Source organism: Malaclemys terrapin, chromosome 10, assembly GCF_027887155.1.
Source record: "Malaclemys terrapin pileata isolate rMalTer1 chromosome 10, rMalTer1.hap1, whole genome shotgun sequence".
In the NCBI taxonomy this organism is placed as follows: Eukaryota; Metazoa; Chordata; order Testudines; family Emydidae; genus Malaclemys; species Malaclemys terrapin.
The window spans coordinates 81,383,299-81,403,537 of record NC_071514.1 but is presented as its reverse complement, the minus strand read 5'-3'; the positions used below and the strand labels follow the sequence as shown (position 1 = coordinate 81,403,537).

Sequence of the window (20,239 nt, the reverse complement as noted above, 5' to 3'; positions counted from 1 at the left end):
GGGCATCAGTTTCCATGTAACTTCTCCCCTTCCCGCCAGAGGCCGGGATCCCTTCCTGGCCCGCCCAGCGACAGCCCAGTGGCTTCCTGCCTGATTTCTCACCAGGAAGAATCTCTCACTCAACTAACAAACACAAGAAAACAAAAAAATCAAAGCAGCAATGCCTGCCTGCAAGCCCAAGCCGAGAAACAGGAAGCCAAGGGCTTCATCGCCTCTTCCTGAGCGTCGCTCGGAACAGCCCCCAGGTCTTTCTGGGCCAGCCTGGCCCCTCCCTTCCGCAGCTGCATCCTCGCGCCCCAGCCTCACACCGGCGGCGAGGGCAGGTGCAGCGGGTGAGAGACAGGGGACCGCTGCCGGGAGCCCTGCCGAGCCGGGGAGCGAAGGGGGACCGGCTGCTCTGGTGCAGGATGGAGTCTGTGGCTTTGTACAGCTTCCAGGCGACGGAGAAGGACGAGCTGCCCTTTCGCAAGGGGGACACGCTGAAGGTACCCTCTGCCCCCTGAGGGACTGCAGGTTTCCTGATCCCGGGGGGGGGGGCTAGGGAGTGGGGAGATCTGGGGGCAGATGAGGCTCTAGGATGCCTCTGAAATGCACTGGCCCAGAAGCTGGGATTGGACCGAGGAGGGAACTAGAAAGCACCTGAGACCAGCTACACCAGCAGGGAGAGGTCGTGCTGGGTGCGGGGTTAGACGGTGCCTGAGATGTGGTGGCCCAGAGAGACGGGTAAGCCCTGAGGACAGAGCAGGGTGCAGAAGCAGTGTCCAGCCCAAGCTACTAGCGTCTGTGGTGTGGACTGGCTTGTTCCTTTCATGGCCTGGCTCCCAACCACCCCGAAGGGCTGGGAGGACTAGGAGGCATTGCTTGCCACTACCGATCCTAGCTGCACTGATGTCCATGGCCAAACTGCCTGGGGACTTTACTGGGGAGAGGACAGAGGAGTCTGCCCGTGCAGCGTTCGGGGGGGTGTCTGTGGGTTGAGGGGGATCCCCGGGACATCTGTAAAGAGACCTGGCCTGGCAGAGGGCTGACTGCAAAGAGCAGATGAGCTTGGAAGGAGGCGTCATGCGACACAGCTGAGCTCCTCTGTGTAAAGTGAGACTGAGACAAAGAGGATGGGCTTGCAGTCTAGACACGGGAGTAGGACCTTGTAGTTGTGGGTTCAGTTGCAAGCTCTGTGGCAGACTCCCCCTGTAACCAGGGGCAAACCACTCCATCTCTCTGGGCCTCAGTTCCTTTCTCCCTCCCTTTGTTTTTACTGTAAACTCTTCTGGGCAGAAACCGTCTCTTACGTGTGGGCCTCCAATCGCAAACGACAAACTAGGGCAATGGGGTCTAGGTGAAATGACTATAAGGTGGGTGTGCAGCTGTTGAGAAACCAGTCAGTAGTTGTGAGTAGTTCACTGTCAAACTGGGAGGATGTGCCAAGTGGGGTTCCATGGGGGGGTCTGTATGGCCCTGGTACTAGTCAATATTTTCATTAATGACTTGGGGGATGGACTAGAATGTACACTTCTGAAATTGGTGGATGACACCAAGCTGGGAGGGGTTGCAAGCACTTTGAGGAAAGGATTTGAATTCAAAACAATCTTGATACCTTGGCGAGCCAGCCTGAATTCAGCAAGATGAAAGTCAATAGAGACAAGTGCAAAGGACTACACTGAGGAAGGACACATCAAATGCGCAGCTACAAAATGGGGACTCGCTGGCTAGGTCGTAGTACTGCTCCAAAGATCCTGGGGTTATAAGGAATCCCAAATGGAACATGAGTCAACACTGTGATGCTGTGGCAAAAAAGGCAAATGTCGTTTTGGGATGTGTTGACAGGAGCGTCGTATGTAAGACACAGGCTGTAATTGTCTGGGTCTGCTTGGCACTAGTGAGACTGCAGCTGGACTACGCTGTCCAATTTTGGGTGCCACACTTTAGGAAAGATGTGGACAAATTGAAAAGGAAAGATTGAATGAATTGGGCATTTGACTAGAGAAGAGAAGGGGGGGCTGATAGTTTTCAACTATGTAAAAGGTTGTCATAAAGGGGATGGTAATCAAGGGTTCTCCGTGTGCGCCGAGGATAGGACAAGAAGGGATCAGCTCAGTTCACCACAAGGGAGATCTAGCATGGATATCAGCAGAAACTTTCTAAGGAGAGTTGAGCTCTGGAGTTGGTTCTGTAGGGAGGTTGTGGAATCCCCATCACTGGAGGTTTTTAAGCACAGGCTGGACAAACACCGGTCAGGGATGGTCTGGGTTTACTTGGTCCTGATTCAGTGCAGGGGGCTGGACTGGATGAGCTCTTAAGGTCCCTTATAGCCTGACATCTCCATGATTTCTGTCACAGATCTCAGTTGGGGCCGCTAGACACACCTGGAATACAAACAGGAGCAGTAAATCTCTTAAGAGATATTTGATTCGCCTGAACACTTATTTACTCCTGTGCTTTAGATCTGAATTAATACACGGCCCCAACATTTTGATCTCAGTAGAGCTCTGACTTACTCTTTAAGAAGAAAGTTTGTAGGAGCAGCCAAAGGTCTTTCTTCCCCAGGCTTGGGCTTGCAAAATTCTCCATATACCATGGTGATATTTCCAGCCACTTTGTATGCCAGAGTTGGCACCGGTTCTGTTAAAGTACCATTTGCAAATGTCAAATTATTATGTGATAAATAATGGGGCCCACACCGAGCTCGATCGCTCCTGAATCATGCCAGCATGCCGAAATCATGGCCATAACAACATTTGCACGGCCTACATCACATAATGTCTCTGGAGACATGGAATGGATGGGCTGGTCTGAGTTTATAGGGGTAGCTGTCACGGTGATGAGTGAGATATAAACACAGCTAGCGAGCTAGATATGAATGGGGATAGATTGCTAGATAGATGGAGTGTCTGGGAATAGACAGATAGATAGATGGATAGACAGATAGATAGATAGAGGGAGTGTCTGGGAATAGATAGATAGATAGATAGATAATTGATTTTCAGCTTAGCCCTCTTTTTTGCAGATGTAATTTTGCACCCACAATCCATTGTTTGGTTTGTTCCCCCGGATTTTCCAAGAGCAGCACCGATCAAATAGAAAGGGGTAGGGTGCTGACGAAAACGACTGCCTCTTGCTCAGGATAACCTGCAAACCTGGCTCACTGCTCCGCCCCTGGTGAGCAATGCCGCCATCTCAGACCTGTGGCAATAAAAACCGGGCAGCACTTGTACCATCCAATAGCCTCTCTGTGTGCCCGGTGTGGATGAGATTAACAGCAGCAGTTTGCAGTGACAGCACCACTGCCCTAAAGAGATGGGCTGGTGGGTCAGGTAGTAGAAGGGGATTCAGAAGTTCAAATCCCAGCGAGGCTCCACGTTTCCTGGGTGATGCTGGACAAGTTGCTTCTTCTCTCCATGCGGCGGTTCCCCACCTGCCCGATACTAGCCCTGTCTGTGGGGTCTTTGCAGACTGTCTCTTACCAGGCATCTGCACAGGGCCCAGCCTGGATTTATCCTTCGGGGGCATTATCCCCATTTCACCAAGGAGGAAGCAGCAGCAGGGAGCGTTCGGCCCAAGGTTACCCGGGCTGCAGAGAGGCAGGAATAGAACCAAGATCTCTGGGTACGTGCCTGAAGCACAAACCCACGTGTGGGAAGGAAACCCCTTGTACCAATGTCGTTTGGCGTCAGCCCGGGTGCTTTGCCTGTTCCGCGTCCAGCGTTCTCCAGAGTCAGTTATGGATGGAGCCATGCAGCCAAGGGCCTGTCTCTGGCCGGGGGAGCAGGTGGGAGATAGCTGGGAGGGTAGCACCAGCGCCGACTGTCAGTACAGGAAATAACAAAGCAACCACCTGCCAGCTCCACGCGTTCGGCTGTTGCTAAGTCAGCTGGGAGCCGCTGTGCAACAGGAGCACAGAGCAGACGCTGCCTCGGCTGGGCTGTCACTGGTCTCCTCTGGCCCTAGGCCTGGTGGGCTCCTGGCTGACCCCTCAATCACGTCAGCCACGAGGCAGGGGCCCAAAGGCAGGAGGGGAGGCCAGAGCCTGCCTTGGGCTAAGCAGAGGAGACCAGTTTGGGAGCCGTTCCCTGCGCACCTGGGGTCTGCCTGCCTCTGAGCTGCAAAGAAACGCCTGGAGAACTCACTGCGAGCGTCTGGCAGTCCTTGCTCACCTGGGTGGCCCCGCAGAGCCCAGGGGGTTGCTCACGGGACTAACGGCCGCTCACATGCGTCGGCATGGGGCCACGCAGCTGTGGCACATTCCTCTGCCTCCCCTGCCGTTCCAGCCCTGGTTCCCCAGGCAGCCCTGCTGACGCCCCTCAGATCTGCCCTGCTACCACCCCGGCTGTTCCTGGGCAACTCTAGAGAGCAGAGACCCCGCTGAGGACCTGGCAGCTGGTCCGGGGAGGAAGTAGTTTGTGATACCAGCTGCAATTCCATCAGTGTCTCCCTTCAAACCCAGGGCACCGCCTGGCAGTAACCACATAACCCTCCATCCCCCACAACACTCAGCAGCCAGCTCAGGGCCGTCCATGGTCCCTAGGGAATTGGGTGTCTGACATGGTGGCCAAGCCATTAGCCAGCCAGCGCGTTTGCTAGCCGGCATTTAAGACGTGACTCGGCTCTCGTTGGGCCGGGCCGGGAGAGGACAGCAGAGGGGCCCGGGCACTGCTGGAGAAGCAGGTGGCCGCTTTGCAGGCTTTTGCAGACACACGTTGCTCCGTCAAGCCCTCACCCGGTTGGAAAGACACAGCCTGGTCTGGTTTCAGGGTGGGGAGCGGTGTCCTTTTCCACCCCGCTGGGCTGTGACAGGAACTCTGCCCACCTCGTGCAAGGCAAGAGCTTTCCATTGCTTTGCTACAAACAGGTACTTCCCCTGCTATGCAACACTGGAGCCCTGGGGAGGGCTGGGGGTGCTGCTCTGCAGCGCCCCCTCTGGCTGGCCGGGGAATAACTTCAGACGCCAATTCCCATCCCGTTCTCTCCTGTGTGGCTGGGTTGAGACAATCCTGACGGAGGGGAAGAGGCCCAAGGAAACTCAGCCTGCTACGAGCCCAGTGATTGGGGCTCAGTCTGGTGGGCGGGGGCGGGAGTGTGACTGCACCAGCCTTTCCCTTCTAGAGACTCAGGTTCAAAGGCCGGAGGAGGTCAGACGGGAACAGGAGTCCGACAGGTCCCAGCCTCCTCCATTTGCACAAAGCCCCAAACCGTCCCCATTGCTGATGCCAGGAGAGCTCATCGCCGTACCAGCCGGTTCATGCCAGATCAGGACTGAGGGGCACCGGCAGCCCAGGGTCGGGACGGCAGGGGCTGGGGTATTGGCAGAGCCATCGGTAAGCGTAATGTTTGGTTCAAGCCAGTGCTGTCACGAGCGTCTCACGTGCACGAGCGTTCAATTCACGAGGAAGTGTGCAAAAGGGCTGAGCCTGCTGCAGCCCCTGCCTGGAGAGCTCCCCAGCTTCAGCAATGAGCGAGCCACCTGGCCCCGTCGCCCCGATGAGAAGGGTGGAATTTCCCCATTGACGCGATTTCTTTGAAAGCCCCATGGCAGTGAAATAGGCTCCGCCCCTGGTAGCTCTGGACTCTGAGCCCGATGCCTCATTCTTAGAAGGGATGCATGAATCAGAGTCCAGAGTGGAAATTCCCCTCTTCCCCTCCTGCCCCACCCATGGATCCAGACTCAAAAAAACCGAATTCACCCAGACAGAGCGGGATTCCTCCGCCGTTGCTAAAGCAGTTCCCTGTCCCAGAATCCACCAGGGCACTGTCAATGCAGCTGAGACAAAGCCCAATGTTTCTGGCTGCTGGTGTCGGGCGTAGAGGGCCACCCTCTCCTGGGAGAAGGAGACAGTCGCCCCTCGCAAAACCTGATCTCTGGGGAAAGGTTAAAAAAAACTGGGCCTGTTTCATCTGGAGAAAAGCAGACTGAGGGGGGGACCTGATAAAAGTCTTCAAATATGTTAAGGGCCGTTAAAGAGGACGGGAATATGTCCACTGAAGGTAGGATAAGAAGGAATGGGCTTACTCTGCCGCAAAGGGGATTTAGGTTAGTAGGAGAAACTTTCTAACTCTCAGGGTAGTTAAATAAATAAATAATGGAGATATCCCATCTCCTAGAACTGGAAGGGACCTTGAAAGGTCATTGAGTCCAGCCCCCTGCCTTCACTAGCAGGACCAAGTACTGATTTTGCCCCAGATCCCCAAGTGGCCCCCTCAAGGATTGAACTCACAACCCTGGGTTTAGCAGGCTAATGCTCAAACCACTGAGCTATCCCTCCCCCCTGGAATAGGTTACCAAGGGAGATTATAGGATCACTGGTGGTTTTTAAGAGCAGGTTGAACAAACCCCTGTCAGGGCTGGTCTAGGTTTGCTTGGTCCTGCCTTAATGCAGGGGGCTGGTCTAGATGACCTCTCAAGGTCCCTTCCAGCCCGACATCTATATGATTCTGTGATTCCCACGGTCGGCAAGTCTCCTGAATCGGCTCCTGAGGGCCATAGGGGAATTCCCAGTTACAGCAAGGCAGGAAAAAGCAATAGAAAACATGCCACAGGAAAGTGCCCTCCTCAGCATCGCCCAGTCTTGTGCCTGGATCACAAGTCTCGCGATACGTGGTGGTTTTCTTAAAGCCCCATCTCCCGGAGTCAGGGGAGCACATGAGAATCTCAACTTGCATTTGAAAGAACAAACCCGGAATGTGTCTAGCCCTCGTGGCTGCTGAGAAAAGGCTGAAAACGTGAGTGCCAAGAGTACAAACATGAGCAGGCAAAGGCAAAGAGCCCCACGTTCAGGATGTTTAAAATCTCACGGTGTTAAGGCCAATCTCAGCTCCTCGTCCCACCCACAGGGGGTCAGCCCAGTCCATTTGCTCAGGCACAGCCTTGGTTGTACTAGGCTCCCCCCAGGTCCTGACCCCTTTGCCTTGCACAGAAGCGTTCCTGGAGCCCCGGGCCTGTTCCCAGAGACCCCAGCATCCGCCTTCGGGCCTGGCCCCCCTCCGCAGGTCTGAGCACTGCCGGCAGGGTTGGGGGGTTGCTTTGCTTTGGAGGCAAAGCCTGGTTTGTGTTTGTTCAGCACGGTGCTGTTTAAAATGCCCATTCACCTCTCGAGTCCGGCATGCAGACACGGTGCAGGTCGCGGGTGCAAATGCAGGTTGTCATCAGTACCAAAACCACCACTCAGATTGCTACAGCTCAGCACGACCCATGGCAGCCTCTGTTCTGGGAAGAGCCATGTCTCAGCTAGCAGAGGGGCTGCGGGTCGGGGCAGCGGCAGAGCTCCGTGTGGGGATGGCAAGGGGGCAGTGGGTCAGGAGCTGCTTGCGTGGGGAGGGAACCCAGGAGTGCAATGGCAGGGGGCTGCAAGTCAAGGTTGACGTGCATCAGCAGACGTCCATGAGTGGGGAGGGAGCCCAGAGCTAGTGCCTTGGGGCAGCCATGTAAGTGATGTTTGCACAGTACCTAGCCGCTCGGGGCTTGGCTCCAGCCAGCACTCCCCTCTCCCGCGACTTCTCAAGCAGGGTCCCGGGTTCACACCCGTCTTCTTTCCCATGGCCTTGAAGATACGGCAAGCCCATAGGCGGCGAGTTATATGGGCCTGTGATGCCCCTGCTCCACCAATATTCAGGAACGTGGGTCCGGCTCCACCGATGTTTGGGCTTAGATTTTCAGAGCCGTCCCGTCCATAGGACGGACCGGGGAGGCCCCGCGCTTCAGGAGTACGTGGGGTCCAGGGAAGCCTGGGGGCTTAGCAGGGGGCCTGGACCCGGCAGCAGCAAGTGACCAGGCCTCAGTCCACTCCGTCCCACCCCGCCTCTTCCTGGCCCTGCTCCGCTCCCATTCCACCCCTTCCCCAAGCCCCCACCCCGCCTCTTTCCAGCGTCCGCCCCCTCCCCCAAGCGACACCGGGAACCGGCGGGGCGGGGCAGGGCAGGGCGGAGCGGGCTGGGGCTGGGTCGGTCACTGCTGCCGGCGCCAGGCTCCCCGCTAACCTCCCAGGCCGTCCTGGACCCCGCGTCCCCCTGAAATGCAGGACCCCCCCAAAGCGCAGGGCCCAGGGCGTTTGCCCCCAGCTCTGCTTGGACCCGTTCTGGGCACCACCAAAAATTATACAAACCTGGCACCCAGGGTCAAGCCGATGTGAGCGGCAGCAGGTTCGTGCCCAGTGTGATGTGAACAGTTTCAAATCCTGTTTGCACAGCTGCACTGAACAGAGCTCCCCATTGCGTAGGAGTACTGGAAAACATTGTGAAAGCTGAACTGGGCATCAGCCCTTCTATTTATATGGGGACATTTCCTTTTGGTTAAAATAGAGCTGCCCAGATTAACGCCACATCTGTCTGTCCATCTATGGATCTATTTATCTTTCTTTAGATGCCCATGTAAGATATTGTCTGTCACGTGAGCTGTTGGCATAGAACAGCTGTACCCCATGGGCACCTGTGCTTGTCTCTTGCAGGAGTATCCAAACTTTGCTGCACTGGCAACTTGTGACCCCAGGGCCACACTTGTTGTCTTGGCCCTTTAAACATCCCACTTGTCCACAAAGGGTTTTCCTGCCCTGCAGGAGGCGCTCCATTGAATAACACCAAGTTCCTGTAAAGAAAGAAAAACAAGACAGGAGGGATTTTAAAGGGCCGGTGTGCAATTTGCACAGGCTTCCTAGAAATCCCAAATCGATGCTCACGGCTGCCCATAATGTTCCCTCCTGCTTGGGCAGCAGCACAGAAATTGCTGTTTGAGTTCATCAGCCATAGACCTAGCAATTGACGTGATTGGCAAAATTGGGATCTGGATTCGGAATGTGGCAAAGTCCAGGGGATTTCAGCCCCAGAACTTGGATCAAGCCTGTTTTAAAGACAGGCACAGCCACCAGACAAACAACCTCATCAAATTATCGTTGCAAGAAACAAAAAATATTGTTTTCCACAAAACCTCATTTTTCCTATGAAAAAAATTTTCCGTTGTGGGCCGACTCCAATCCTGCCCCGTTCGATTCCTGGAGCTGGCAGCCCTGGGAGGTCGCAGTCGTTTTCTCTGTTTGAAATAGCTCAGAGTGAGATCAACGTTTCAAAAGCACGTTCTCTTCCCTTGTGTCCTTAGATCCTGAATATGGAAGACGACCAGAACTGGTATAAAGCCGAGCTGTACGGCTCAGAAGGATTCATCCCAAAGAATTACATCAAAGTCAAGCCACACCCGTAAGTACCTTCCTGAGCTTCCACCTCGCACAGGCCTGGGAGGGTTCAAAGCAGGCCTGCCCTGGGCCACCAGGCAGCCAACCCCACTTCAGAAGGTAGCAGTTGAACATGAAATGAAATGACCGTATTTCCCCCCCCCCCCGAAATAACGAGCAATAGGGCTTGGTACTTCTGTGCAAGGCCTTTTCCTTCAGAGGGTCTCAAAACACATTGGCAGCTGTGACCCGCCAAGCCTGTAAAATAACTCATGAGCCCCATTTCACAGAAGGGGAAACTGAGGCACGGACCGAGCTGGTCACTTACGTCTCTGCGCTTCAGCTTCCCTGCCCCCCCATGTTAATCCAGGGTTAATGACACTCTCGGTCATCAAGTGTTGATGTGATCTGTGGTTGGAAAACACATTGTATTAAAGGTGAAGTATTTTTGAGAGTCTGTCCTTCACCGGTCAAGCGAGGTGCCACCTTTGGCACAAAGATTCCAGAACCCATCCCCTGGCACCAAGGTTTCCCTTCCCAGGACGCTGGCAGAACGACAGGTACCACTCGTTCGCCAGTGGCACACAACGCCCACTAATGCGACCGCATCTTACACCCCTTCCTACTAGCCCAGAGATCCACGGCCCTTCGCACGGCTCCAGCACCACAAAGAGGGTTGAAAGCTGCTCTAAGAGGCTAGTTAAGGGGTATCCTGGCGATTCTGGCTAATAGAGCAGCTCCTTGGAAGCTCTTCTCCACTGGCACAAACTACAGCAACCTTGGGGCTACTCTAATTTGTGCCTGGGGCTAATTAAGCCCCTGGCAGTTGCTGGGACTCAGGGCAGGACCAGGATCGGGAAAAGCAAACAACTCTGCGCCCCTGCGGAGACAAGGGTGAGCCGGATCACGCGTCTCTCCTTGCATCCTGGCATCAGGCACCTTTGTCCCCCCACTGCCCAGGTGTGAGCACTGATCAGTTGGGGTCCAGCCCAGAGGATGTTTCCACTAAACTGTTCAGCCGATCCGGCCAAGTCTGAAGCATTAAGCCCCTTTTTCTGTTTGCAAGTCGCTTGTGCCCGGCTTTGCTTTTCACACCTGTACTAGTGACTCCCTCTTGCACCATCAACAACTGACCCCAGTGCATGTCGGCCTCGGGGACTGTCCCACTATCGGTTTGTCCTCATCTGAGGCGTGAGATTGGGCACCTGAGTCACAGGGCGTCGGTTCCGCTCCGATTGGAGGTCTGTAACGCTGTAAAGGAATCAGGAAGGCTATTCTTGGCACCCTGTCCGCCCATGACCCCGAGGGTTTTCCCAGCCCACCAGCACTCATGTGCAGGGATGTTCAGGAGTGACAAGGGGCGAGAGGAACCGAGGCGCTGAAGGAGTGCTCCCCAAACGCTGCCCAGACGGGGTGGCCGCCTGCAACCCCAACATGCACAGTGGCCCTCAGAACCACTCCCGCCCCTGCACTGCCGACCCCGTGGGATGTGCCACCCAGATAAAGCAGCCGCCACAGGAAAGGAGAGGGCGCAGAGCTCAGCGTGGGAGATGAGTGACAGGATGTGGCTGGGGCTGTCGGTGTTTCTGCACAGCCGGCTTGCACAGCTCGTCTTTCTCAGCCGGGAGCACGATCGCAGCCTTGCAAAATCACCAGGATCCGGCAGCAGCCAAGGCACCCAATCCACTCCCCGCCCCAGCTCCCGTGCTGCGGCAGAGCCAGGGGTTATGCTGGGATGAACATAAAGGGGGAGGGGAGTAAGAGGGGCTGGGGGACCCGCCCCACACATAGGACCCTGCGGTTCTCTCTGGCTCTCAGACGACGCCAGGCTGGGCTGGGCAGCGGCGCCACTCGGGCCTGGCCTGGGTGTAGCAGCCAGGATCAGACTGGACCAGGATCGGGAACAGCAAACAACTCTGCGCCCCGGATCACGCTTCTCTCCTTGCATCCTGGGGTCAGGGGGCCACGACTCCTCGGTGCGTTCCCCCTGCGGGGAGGAGAGGGGGAGTCGTGTGCTGGAGCCAGGGAAAGAGAGCAGACGCTGTGCCTCTCAGTAACGCCAGCCCAGGGCCTCTCGGCAGGCTCAGCGTTAGCTCTGGGGGCACCCCGGCGCCTGCTGAAACACGAGAGTCTCCATCCGTCTCTTCTGGGGCACGGCCTATTGGCCTGAGCGCAGGGGTCTGGACTCAGGGGCCCAACCCCAGCTCGGACACTGACTCCCTCTCTGAGCTGGGGCCCAGATCCTCACCGGGTGCCTAACTCCCATTGGTAGGGGCCGCCCCGGGCGGTGCTGAGGCCAATGGGGGTGTTTCATGCAGGAAGCAATCAGCCCCTGACCCTGCCTCTCTCTGTGGCTGAGTTTCCCGGTCTCTGGCCGGGCAGCGGGCAGGGTGGTAACCAGCTGAGATGGCAAGATGACTTGCCAGGCAGCCAGGCCTTCCCCTCCTCTGCGAAGTCCCCGTGTCCTCCTCCCCCACATCCCATGATGGGCGTAGGGATTTCGCGTGTGAGTTTCAGTGATGAGGTCCAGGCCGGACATGGTCAATGGTCGGGTGCTGTGGCACGGCATGATAAAATCAAAAGGGCCCGGCCAGCCAATGGCAGTGGGTCACCAGTGCCTCCAGCCGGAGCCTGGCCTGCCCAGGGAGGGGTGGGTTTATGTGGGTTCTTGCTCTCTCCATCCTGATTCTCTCCCTATTACTTGAGTCACAGGGACGCCCCATTCTAGGCCTGGTTAAAAAATGGAGCAAACACAGGATTTGCAAACCCGAGGCCCAACAGCCACGTCCCCTTAGACGGGGAGTTATTTTCATTCCGTGGGACAAAGGCTTTTGTCTAGATCTAACCCCCTCCGCAGCGTCTGCAGCCCCAACCTCAGAGACCATTTTAGCCCCAGAGCCGGGGAGTGGAACAGACCAGAAAGAGAAGTGAAACTAACTGGTGAGCAGCACATTTGCCTGTCAAAATCGCCAGGGTTCCCATCATCCCAGGTGCTATCGGCGGCTGTCGCGTCTCCACAGTGAGGGTTCAAGCCACGCTTGGGTTTAAAGCTAATAGCATGGGGTGGTGCCCCTTCCCCGTACGCTGCCCCATCTCCTCTCCCAGCTAGGGACGCCTTCTCGTCCCTGCTCGCTGCTCCATAGGGTCCCCTCCTGGGCATACCCGCTGCTTCCCTCCCCACTGATCCCACCCCAGCTTCCCCTGCGCTCTCCCCAGCTCAGCCTGTCCCTTCAGGATGGCTTAGCTCTGTTCTTTAGAGCCACAGGGATAACAGATCCGTCCCCTCAGCATGCACAGCCCTCGCACCCCCCGCTAGGGGCAGAGGCTCAAAGGGGCTCCCCCCTCCTCTGCTACAAGCTCCCCCTTCTCTCCTGATTTGATCGATCCCCAGACACCCCGTCTCCGCCCTGACACACCAGGGAGCAGGATCTAAGCGGGGGAGCGGCAGGAGAAACAGGACCCTGGTTGGAGAATTGGGGCGGGGGGTCGCTGCCCTTCCACCAGGGGACCCAGGCTTGTGGGGCTCACTGTTTCCAAGCCCGGGCTTGAGTGTCCACCCTGCACTGCAAACCTGGATTTACAGTTGCTGGTCCCGGGTCTCACTACCGTGCTAACTGCACTGCGCAGACCTGACTTGGGCCTGCAGCTTGAGCTGCATCCACACTGCACAATAACAGGGCTTGGCCCCAAATCACAGTTGGACCCAAATCAGCCTGATTTGCACGTGGATGGAAGGGGGGCTTGGGCTCACACCAGAGTCAGAACCCGAGTGTAGGGTGCAGCGTGGACAGATCCTCTGAGTCTTTTCTGCCGAGTGGCCCACGAAGCAGCCCATTTTCCCCACTGCGCTCTGTGCTGAGCAAGATGTTGGACTCCACCCTAAGTTGTCCCCGTGACAGCAACATCCTTTGCGGTCGTCCTGCGCTCGGTCGGTCGCTGTCCTCCGCACGGTCTCCTCCCTGTAGGTGGAATCCAACCTAAGACACACCCCGTGCTCCTGCCAGGGGTAGCCGGATGACACAGCCAAGCCGTCTCTGTCTAATTGTCCACCCTCTTCCTGTGCCCCCTCCCCGCCAGACAAGCCAGCATCACGGCCCTGCAGGTCAGCTAGCCCTGCAATGCCAGGCACCAGCACTGGCCAGGCTCGTGTCCCGGTAACCACAAGCTGAAGACATAAACAATGGGGCGAGCAGGGCTGTGTGCTGCACAAATAGCAACGGGGAAGCTGCTGCTGCTGTGGCCAGGATGCTACAAACCAGCACCCGTGCGTCGGAAGGCCATTGTCACGGTGCAGCGGAGGTGGAAGGGCTGTAATTATAGATTTGCGAGGCTTACACAAAAGGGAACAGATTGGGATCATTTTACCCACGCCCCGCTCTAACATCTTCCCCACCATTTCAACCAGAGACGCGCACCTGCACTGCCCATCCCACACAGGGCTGTGCTCCACCCCAGAGGTGGCTGCATTTCAGGGACCGTTGAACAGAGTCAGAGATCCTCTCTGGGGCGAAAGAAGGTTGTTCAGCGTCCTTGTCCCATTCGATCCTTCTTGTCTCTGGAGGGCTGCATTTTAGAGCAATGCCTCCACACCAGCTTGTGGCCAAAGCTCCGGCAGGTGCCTGAGCTCTAGGACTCCGAGGGGCAGCCTGGTCTAGTGGGTAGGGCACTGAATGGCAACACAGGAGACCTGGATGCTAATCCGAGCTCTGCCACCGAGCTGCTGCATGACCATGTCGCCTGCCTCTGTTCCCCAATTATTGGGCTCCATATGGGAGTCAATGGGGCCGGATCTCTGACCTGGGCTATGCAGGAAGGCTAACGAGCTGGCATTAAAATCTTTCTGCACAGTCCAGCCAGAGGCCCCCTCTTCAATGTAACCTAATGCCCAGCATCATCTCACACCTTCCTGCCCCATCTGGGTCTGGTCCATTTTGTTGCTGGTTTGTGGGGGGGGTCACAGACCTGCCATCTCCTGCTCAGCTCCAGTTCTTTGTGTGCCCCCCTCCAGGTGGTACGCGGGCAGGATCTCCAGGCATCTGGCCGAAGAAATGCTCTTGAAACGCAAGCACTTGGGAGCTTTCCTGATCCGCGAGAGCGAGAGCGCCCCGGGGGAATTCTCCATCTCCGTAAAGTAAGTTGCTGGTTCCTTCCTCTGATGCGCACGGCTCAGGCCCGCAGCCAGCACCCAGGCAGGATCCCTGCTGGGTTGGATATGAAGCCGCTGATTGAATAGTAGAGCAATAGTTTGCACCTGGGAACACTAGTTCAGGGGCAGGCAAACTATAGCCCGTGGGCCATATCCAGCCCGCGGGACCGTCCTGCCCGGCCCCTGAGCTCCTGGCCCGGGAGGCTAGCCCCCAGCCGCTCCCCTGCTGTCTCCCCTCCCCTGCAGCCTCAGCTCGCTCGCTCCGCCGCAGGGCTCTGGGCGGCGGGGCTGTGAGCTCCTGGGGCAGCGCAGCTGCAGAGCCCGGCCTGACCCGGTCTCTGTGCTGCGCAGTGACGGCGGCGACGTGGCCCGGCTCCAGCGGGGCGGCGTGGCTGTAGCGCCACCAGCCACCGGTGCTCCAGGTAGAGCGGTAAGGGGGCAGGGAGCGGGGGGGTTGGATAGAGGACAGGGGAGTTTGGGGTGGTGGTCAGGGGGTGTGGATGGTGGTCGGGGGGGGGAAACAGGGGGTTGAATGGGGGCAGGGGTCCCGGGGGGCAGTAAGGAAAGAGAGGGGGGGTGGATGGGACGGCAGGGGGCAATCAGGGGCAGGGGTTCCGGGGGCAGTCAGGGGACAAGGAGAAGGGATGGTTGGATGGGGCAGGGGTTCCAGGGGGGCCGTCAGGAATGAGAGGAGGGGTTGGATGGGGCGGCGGGGGCCAGGGGCCAGGGAGCGGGGTGTGTGTGGATGGGGCAGGGGTCCCAGAGGGGTCGTCAGGGAAGGAAGGGGAATGAACTCCGCAGTGACCCGTCCATCCCTAGACATATCCATTGTCTATCTCTTTATCTGGACGCTACCACCACAGTCCCTCAGTGCCCTGTAAATATTTCAATTGAGAAATAACAGCAATCAAGTCCCGGGGGCAGATAGGAGGTGGGGGCCAGGCCACGACCCCCTCCCCTAACCGGCCCTCCATACAATTTACGAAACCCGATGTGGCTACCTCTAGGCTGGCATTTGAAGGTGTCTTGTCTGCCCGTCTTCACCAACTCATTGCACAGTCTAGCATCGCCAAGGCCGCGTAGCCTGTACCATGTCAGGTTATGGCCTGAGTTTGCTTGACAGGCCACTCACTAACCTCGCTCCCCTGGGAGCAGGGAGAGGGTTTTTCCCTGCCCACGGCTCCTTGGAACTGGCAGCGAGTGCCTTGAATTTTGAACAGAGGCCAACCCGGCCGAAGAAGGTCACATTTGCTTTCCGGTATGCTGGGCAAGGCTATTTTCCTCTTTTTAACCCTCCCCTCCCCCAGGGTTTTAAACTCCACCCTCCTGCTGCTTCACCCAGCCCCAGTATTATTTGTGGCTTCCTATGCTAAGTGGTTGTGGAGTGTTGCTGTGCACCGTCGAGCAACTGCTGCAGCCCACCCCAGAGGTGGCTGCATCCCAGTGGTGATTGAGTGAGCCTGGTATACTGACTGTAGCTTGTACTAACTACTCGCTGACGCTTGACAAACATCCTGCGTTAGCAGGAATTACTTCGATTTCAGCCGAGCACTGGAGAGGGCTGACCTGGGTCTCCCAGCTCCCCCTGGGAGACAGGCAGCGTCATGGCCATGGTGCGCGGTGGAGAAGCTGCGGCACAGGCGGCCAAGCGATGCGCTCCAGGGCAGAGAGGGAGGCCGTGCTTGTGGGAGCCAGGAATAGAACAAGGGGCTGGCCCGCTATGGTTCCTGCTGGGCCAATGGTGCGTTCCTGTGCCCATCTGCACGTTGTTTGCCCCCCCTTGGAGAGTGGCTGATCGAGCACCTGACGGCTGATGCACTGAGGCACTTTGGCCTGGGTACCTGCACCTGGCTTTAAGCTGTAGGTGTGAGTAATGGGGCCCCAAAACAACAGCACCCGGGCACCCTCAGTGCCGGGCACTGATCTTCTGACGCCACAAGCAAGTCTGCAGGGCAGGGTATGGGACAGGAGGGGATGCCAGTGCCCCAGAAATTGAGCTGATGGGATCAACACACACCATGTAGGGGTTCCGGGATCCCCACACCCGCCACCCCCCACCCCCAAGCTGAGGGTCCAGGGATCCCAGCTGTTTGTGACTGCCCGGTCTGTAGGAGAAGCACCTTGGTTTGTGTATGGCTCAATGGGGCTGGCTGGGTGTCTATGCAGTTGCAGATGCATGTGAAGGAAGAGAGGGGGTTTGTATTTAGCTCGGAACAGCCGTCTGTGGTGATCCTTAGCTCATGTGGCCGTGAGTTCCAGGGTCTAAACTCAGCTCCTGGGGAGGTTCCCACACACGTGAGCCTCCCCATTGCATTGGTCCTGCTAGTGAAGTCGGGGGCTGGACTCGATGACCTTTCAAGGTCCCTTCCAGTTCTAGGAGATAGGATATCTCCAATAATTTACATTTAAATTTTATTTAAATTGTCTCAGTGGAGTGTAGCCACCTGGGCAAAATCACTGGCATGGAGGGAGTGAGAGCCAATCCCCCAGGAGGCTTTGGGCAGAGTCTGGAGCCCTTGGGTACTGTGTCTGGGGTGAGCTGAGTAGACGGGCCGCTGCGTATGGTGCCGGCAGAGCGGGTTCAGGGTGGGCAGCTTCATTCCCACTTGCATGGAAGTGGGGATTGGTGCCACGGTAGGTATCGGGCAGTGCCCTGGGGCAGACTACCGGGATCTGCAGGCAAACACCCCCACCAGTGGGGGACATGACAGAGAAAGCAAACGCCTCCCCATTCTGGGTCTATTTCAGCGTCTCCGTGTTATGCCTCCCACAGAGTATTGGTGTGTGATTCCCCTACACTAGTTGCATTTCCCACCCTGGTGGTTTTTTTGTAATCTCTCCTGTTCAGCCTAATGCACGGAGCTGCTCAGCAACATGGTCTTTGTGGCTCCCAAATGAGCCAAGATGGGCTCCGGGTTGGGACTGTGGTCAGGAGAAAGAGGCACTCATCTCGGGGGCTACCCAGCCCTCTGGGCTCCCAGGCACATGGGCAAAGCCAGCCCGGCCTCTGGTGTCTGTGCTGGGCCCTGTCACTTTGAGAGCAGCTGGCTAGGGCTCAGAGATTGCCTGATCTCACCGGAAGAGAGGTGCCGTGGCATCCTGCTTCCAGTACCTCCGTAACTCAGCACAGCAGCTAGCACATTGCACAACGTGGTAGGATCGGGGGGAGAAGAATTCTTCCTGTCCCTGTGCCTTGCAGCATGAGGGTTGTCACCCTGCCCGAGCCATACCGGGCGGGACAGCTGGTGGGGAAAGCACCCCGGCTTGTTCTCACATGACCGACAGGCCCACTGAAACCAGACTCTGGCTTTCTGGCTCCTTCCAGAGAGCCTTCCCTTCCCCCACTCCACTTGCGGTGGCTGAGAGGAGCCACATGGTGGCGCTCCTCCATCGCCTCTGCGTCTCAGCCCGTCATTGGCCCAGGAGCAGGGAGTTTCTTGTGTCACTGGAGTTCAGTGATACCCTCCTCCCCTTGGGGGCTCTGGCCAGCACCCGTGGGGAGCAGGTGCCCTACTGCACTGGATCTTAGCCAGATTTAAACCAGTTCAGCTGTTGCTCTCCTGCAGGCTGAGGCCTTGTGGTGGGCGGGGGGCTGTAAAACATCCCCTGCAGGGAGACGGGGGGACGGGACTGTCTCACAACTAAGCAGTGTGGCTGAGTGGTAGGAGCAGAGGACTGGGAGCCAGGACTCCGGGGACAGATCAGTTCCTGCTCAGAGGGAAGGTGTGGGCTGCTTCTCACTTGATCTCACGCCGGCTGGCCCAGCCCTCGGTTTCAGTGTGTTTATTTTTTGCTCTGCAAACCTATCCCCTCCCTCGCTGCAGGCCTTCCCTCAGCCCCAGATCCTCCCACGCACACCCCGGCACTGGCAGGGGGGGTACAAAACCATCTGCCACACGTGATCCGATCTTATCTCTGCACCAACACAGCTCCGTGTGCCAGCTCGAACCATGCCAGGCAGCTGGGCGGGAGCTGCCAGCCGGTAGCTCCCAGAGCAGGGCGCTGATAGCACGCCTAGCAAGGGGCAGCAGCAGCAAAAGAACTGCGCACCCCCCTGGGAGAAAGTCAGTCACCCTGCATGCCTTGCCCTCACTCCAGGCTCAGACAAAGTCAGTCACCCTGCATGCCTTGCCCGTCACTCCAGGCTCAGACAAAGTCAGTCACCCTGCATGCCTTGCCCGTCACTCCAGGCTCAGACGTGCAATGGCTCTGCAAACATCTCCAGAGGATGAAGCTGCCCCTGGGCCTGTCAGCCTTGAAAATGACAGTTCCAGTCAGCTCAGAGCCCCAGGGTGCTGGGTGCTGTACAAACAACACATAATAAGAGTCTCTGCTCCTTCCAGTGTAAGGTACAGCGAAACGCCCTGTCTCCCAAACCCCAGTTCATTGACCACTCAGCTCTCAGCTCGCTGTTCATCCTGGCTTGGCCGTTCACCAGGCCGATCTGGGTGCTTTCCAGCCAGGCAGTGTCTCCCGCCGCGGATCTTTAATTAAGCGTTTAAGGAGGCTCTTGCTGGTAATGAAAGCAATTGCTCCCAGGGCGCTGTGGCGCTGGTATTAACTACAGCACCAGCCCAGCTCTGCAAACCTGCCCGGGCTGCACGTGCAAGCGAGGGAGCAGAAGAAAGCAGATCTTTGCAAGGGCCCTTGCCCAGGAGCGGCGCCAGGGCTTTTGGCGCCCTAGGCGGGGGTCCTTCCACCCTCCCGGTTGTCGTCGGCAATTCTGCGGCGGGGGGGTCCTTCTGCGCTCCCGGTCTTCAGGGCACTTCGGCGGCGGATCCCGGAGCGAGTGAAGGACCCGCCACAGAATTGCCACCGAAGACCTGGAGCACGGAAGGACCCCCCCGCCGCCGAATTGCTGCCCCCCAAATCCTGGTGCCCTAGGCTACCGCCTAAGTCTCCTAAATGGAAGCACCGGCCCTGCCCTTGCCCCTTCTCCAACCCCCCTCTCTTCCTCCGTCTGTCCTGGGATGTCAGTTTCACAGGAGCATAAATGTTTGGATCCATTTCCCAGTAAGATGGGATGGAAGGGGAATGAACTCCGCAGTGATCCGTCCATCCCTAGACATACCCATTGTCTATCTCTTTATCTGGACGCTACCACCACAGTCCCTCAGTGCCCTGTAAATATTTCAATGGAGAAATAACAGCAATCGACGGTCCAATTTCCATGATTCTAACCTCTTTCTTTCTGCCTTCCCAACCTGCAGGAGAAAGAGCGGGATTAGTTGACAGGATTTTTGTTTGTTTGCTTGCATTGTGCTTGGCGGCGGAGATGTCAGAAAGGAGTTTGGCATCCCCTTCCGCAGTGGTGAGGGCTGTGGCCGTTCTCATCTCTTGTAGCAGTGAGTTCCACAGGCTAGGGCCGGTCCCTGGGCAAGTTCTGGCTCCCGCATGTTGATTTCAGCCCCTTTTAACCGAACGTTGGTCCTGTTTGTAAAACACACCTGGAGTGACATCCGGCTGAGGCAGGCTCAGTCCCGCCCCGACAGGATGGGACTTCATGTGGTGAAGCTGCTTGTGAGGATCCCAGATCTCAGACCGGGGGAGTGTCCCGGTCACACACTGGGGGCCTGATCCAAAGCCCAGAGGAGTCAGTGGAAAGTTTAGCCCCAAGTGCTTTTTTAACTTCCCTTCTTCGCCCCCTCCCCAAACCCACTGTTTGATTCCCGGCTGGATGAAACACGGCGCAGCCCGTGTCATTTACTGTCTAAGCAGACAGCAGGTGGGAAGGGAAACAGCTAGGAAGGGACTTGCCCAAAGTCACGCAAAACCGGGACCCCCAGCCCAGGTGTCCTGCCCCATAGGTCGGGGTTCTGTGCCCTGGCCCGTGATCCCTCTCTTACCCACATCCTTATTCATGCCTGAGGCGTATTGACCAGACGCCCAAGGGAGCTTGTGGAACCCCCATCGCAGCCTCATTGCTGTGGGGTGAATCAGC

At 57.3% G+C, this 20,239-nt stretch overlaps 1 protein-coding gene across 2 annotated transcripts in view; it reads left to right on the top strand.

Annotated features, from left to right (window-relative positions):
• Positions 1–200: 200 nt before the first annotated feature.
• The window catches only part of GRAP (GRB2 related adaptor protein), a 38,342-nt gene continuing 18,303 nt past the window's right edge, over positions 201–20,239 (top strand). Inside the window, exons 1-3 of one of the 2 annotated variants that reach the window (XM_054043197.1) lie at positions 201–485; positions 9,080–9,177; positions 14,161–14,283. In XM_054043197.1, coding sequence (XP_053899172.1) covers positions 408–485; positions 9,080–9,177; positions 14,161–14,283 — 299 coding nt within the window. In that variant the 5' untranslated portion in view covers positions 201–407. The remainder of the gene's footprint in view (positions 486–9,079; positions 9,178–14,160; positions 14,284–20,239) is intronic. The other variant, XM_054043198.1, reaches the window with a different exon arrangement.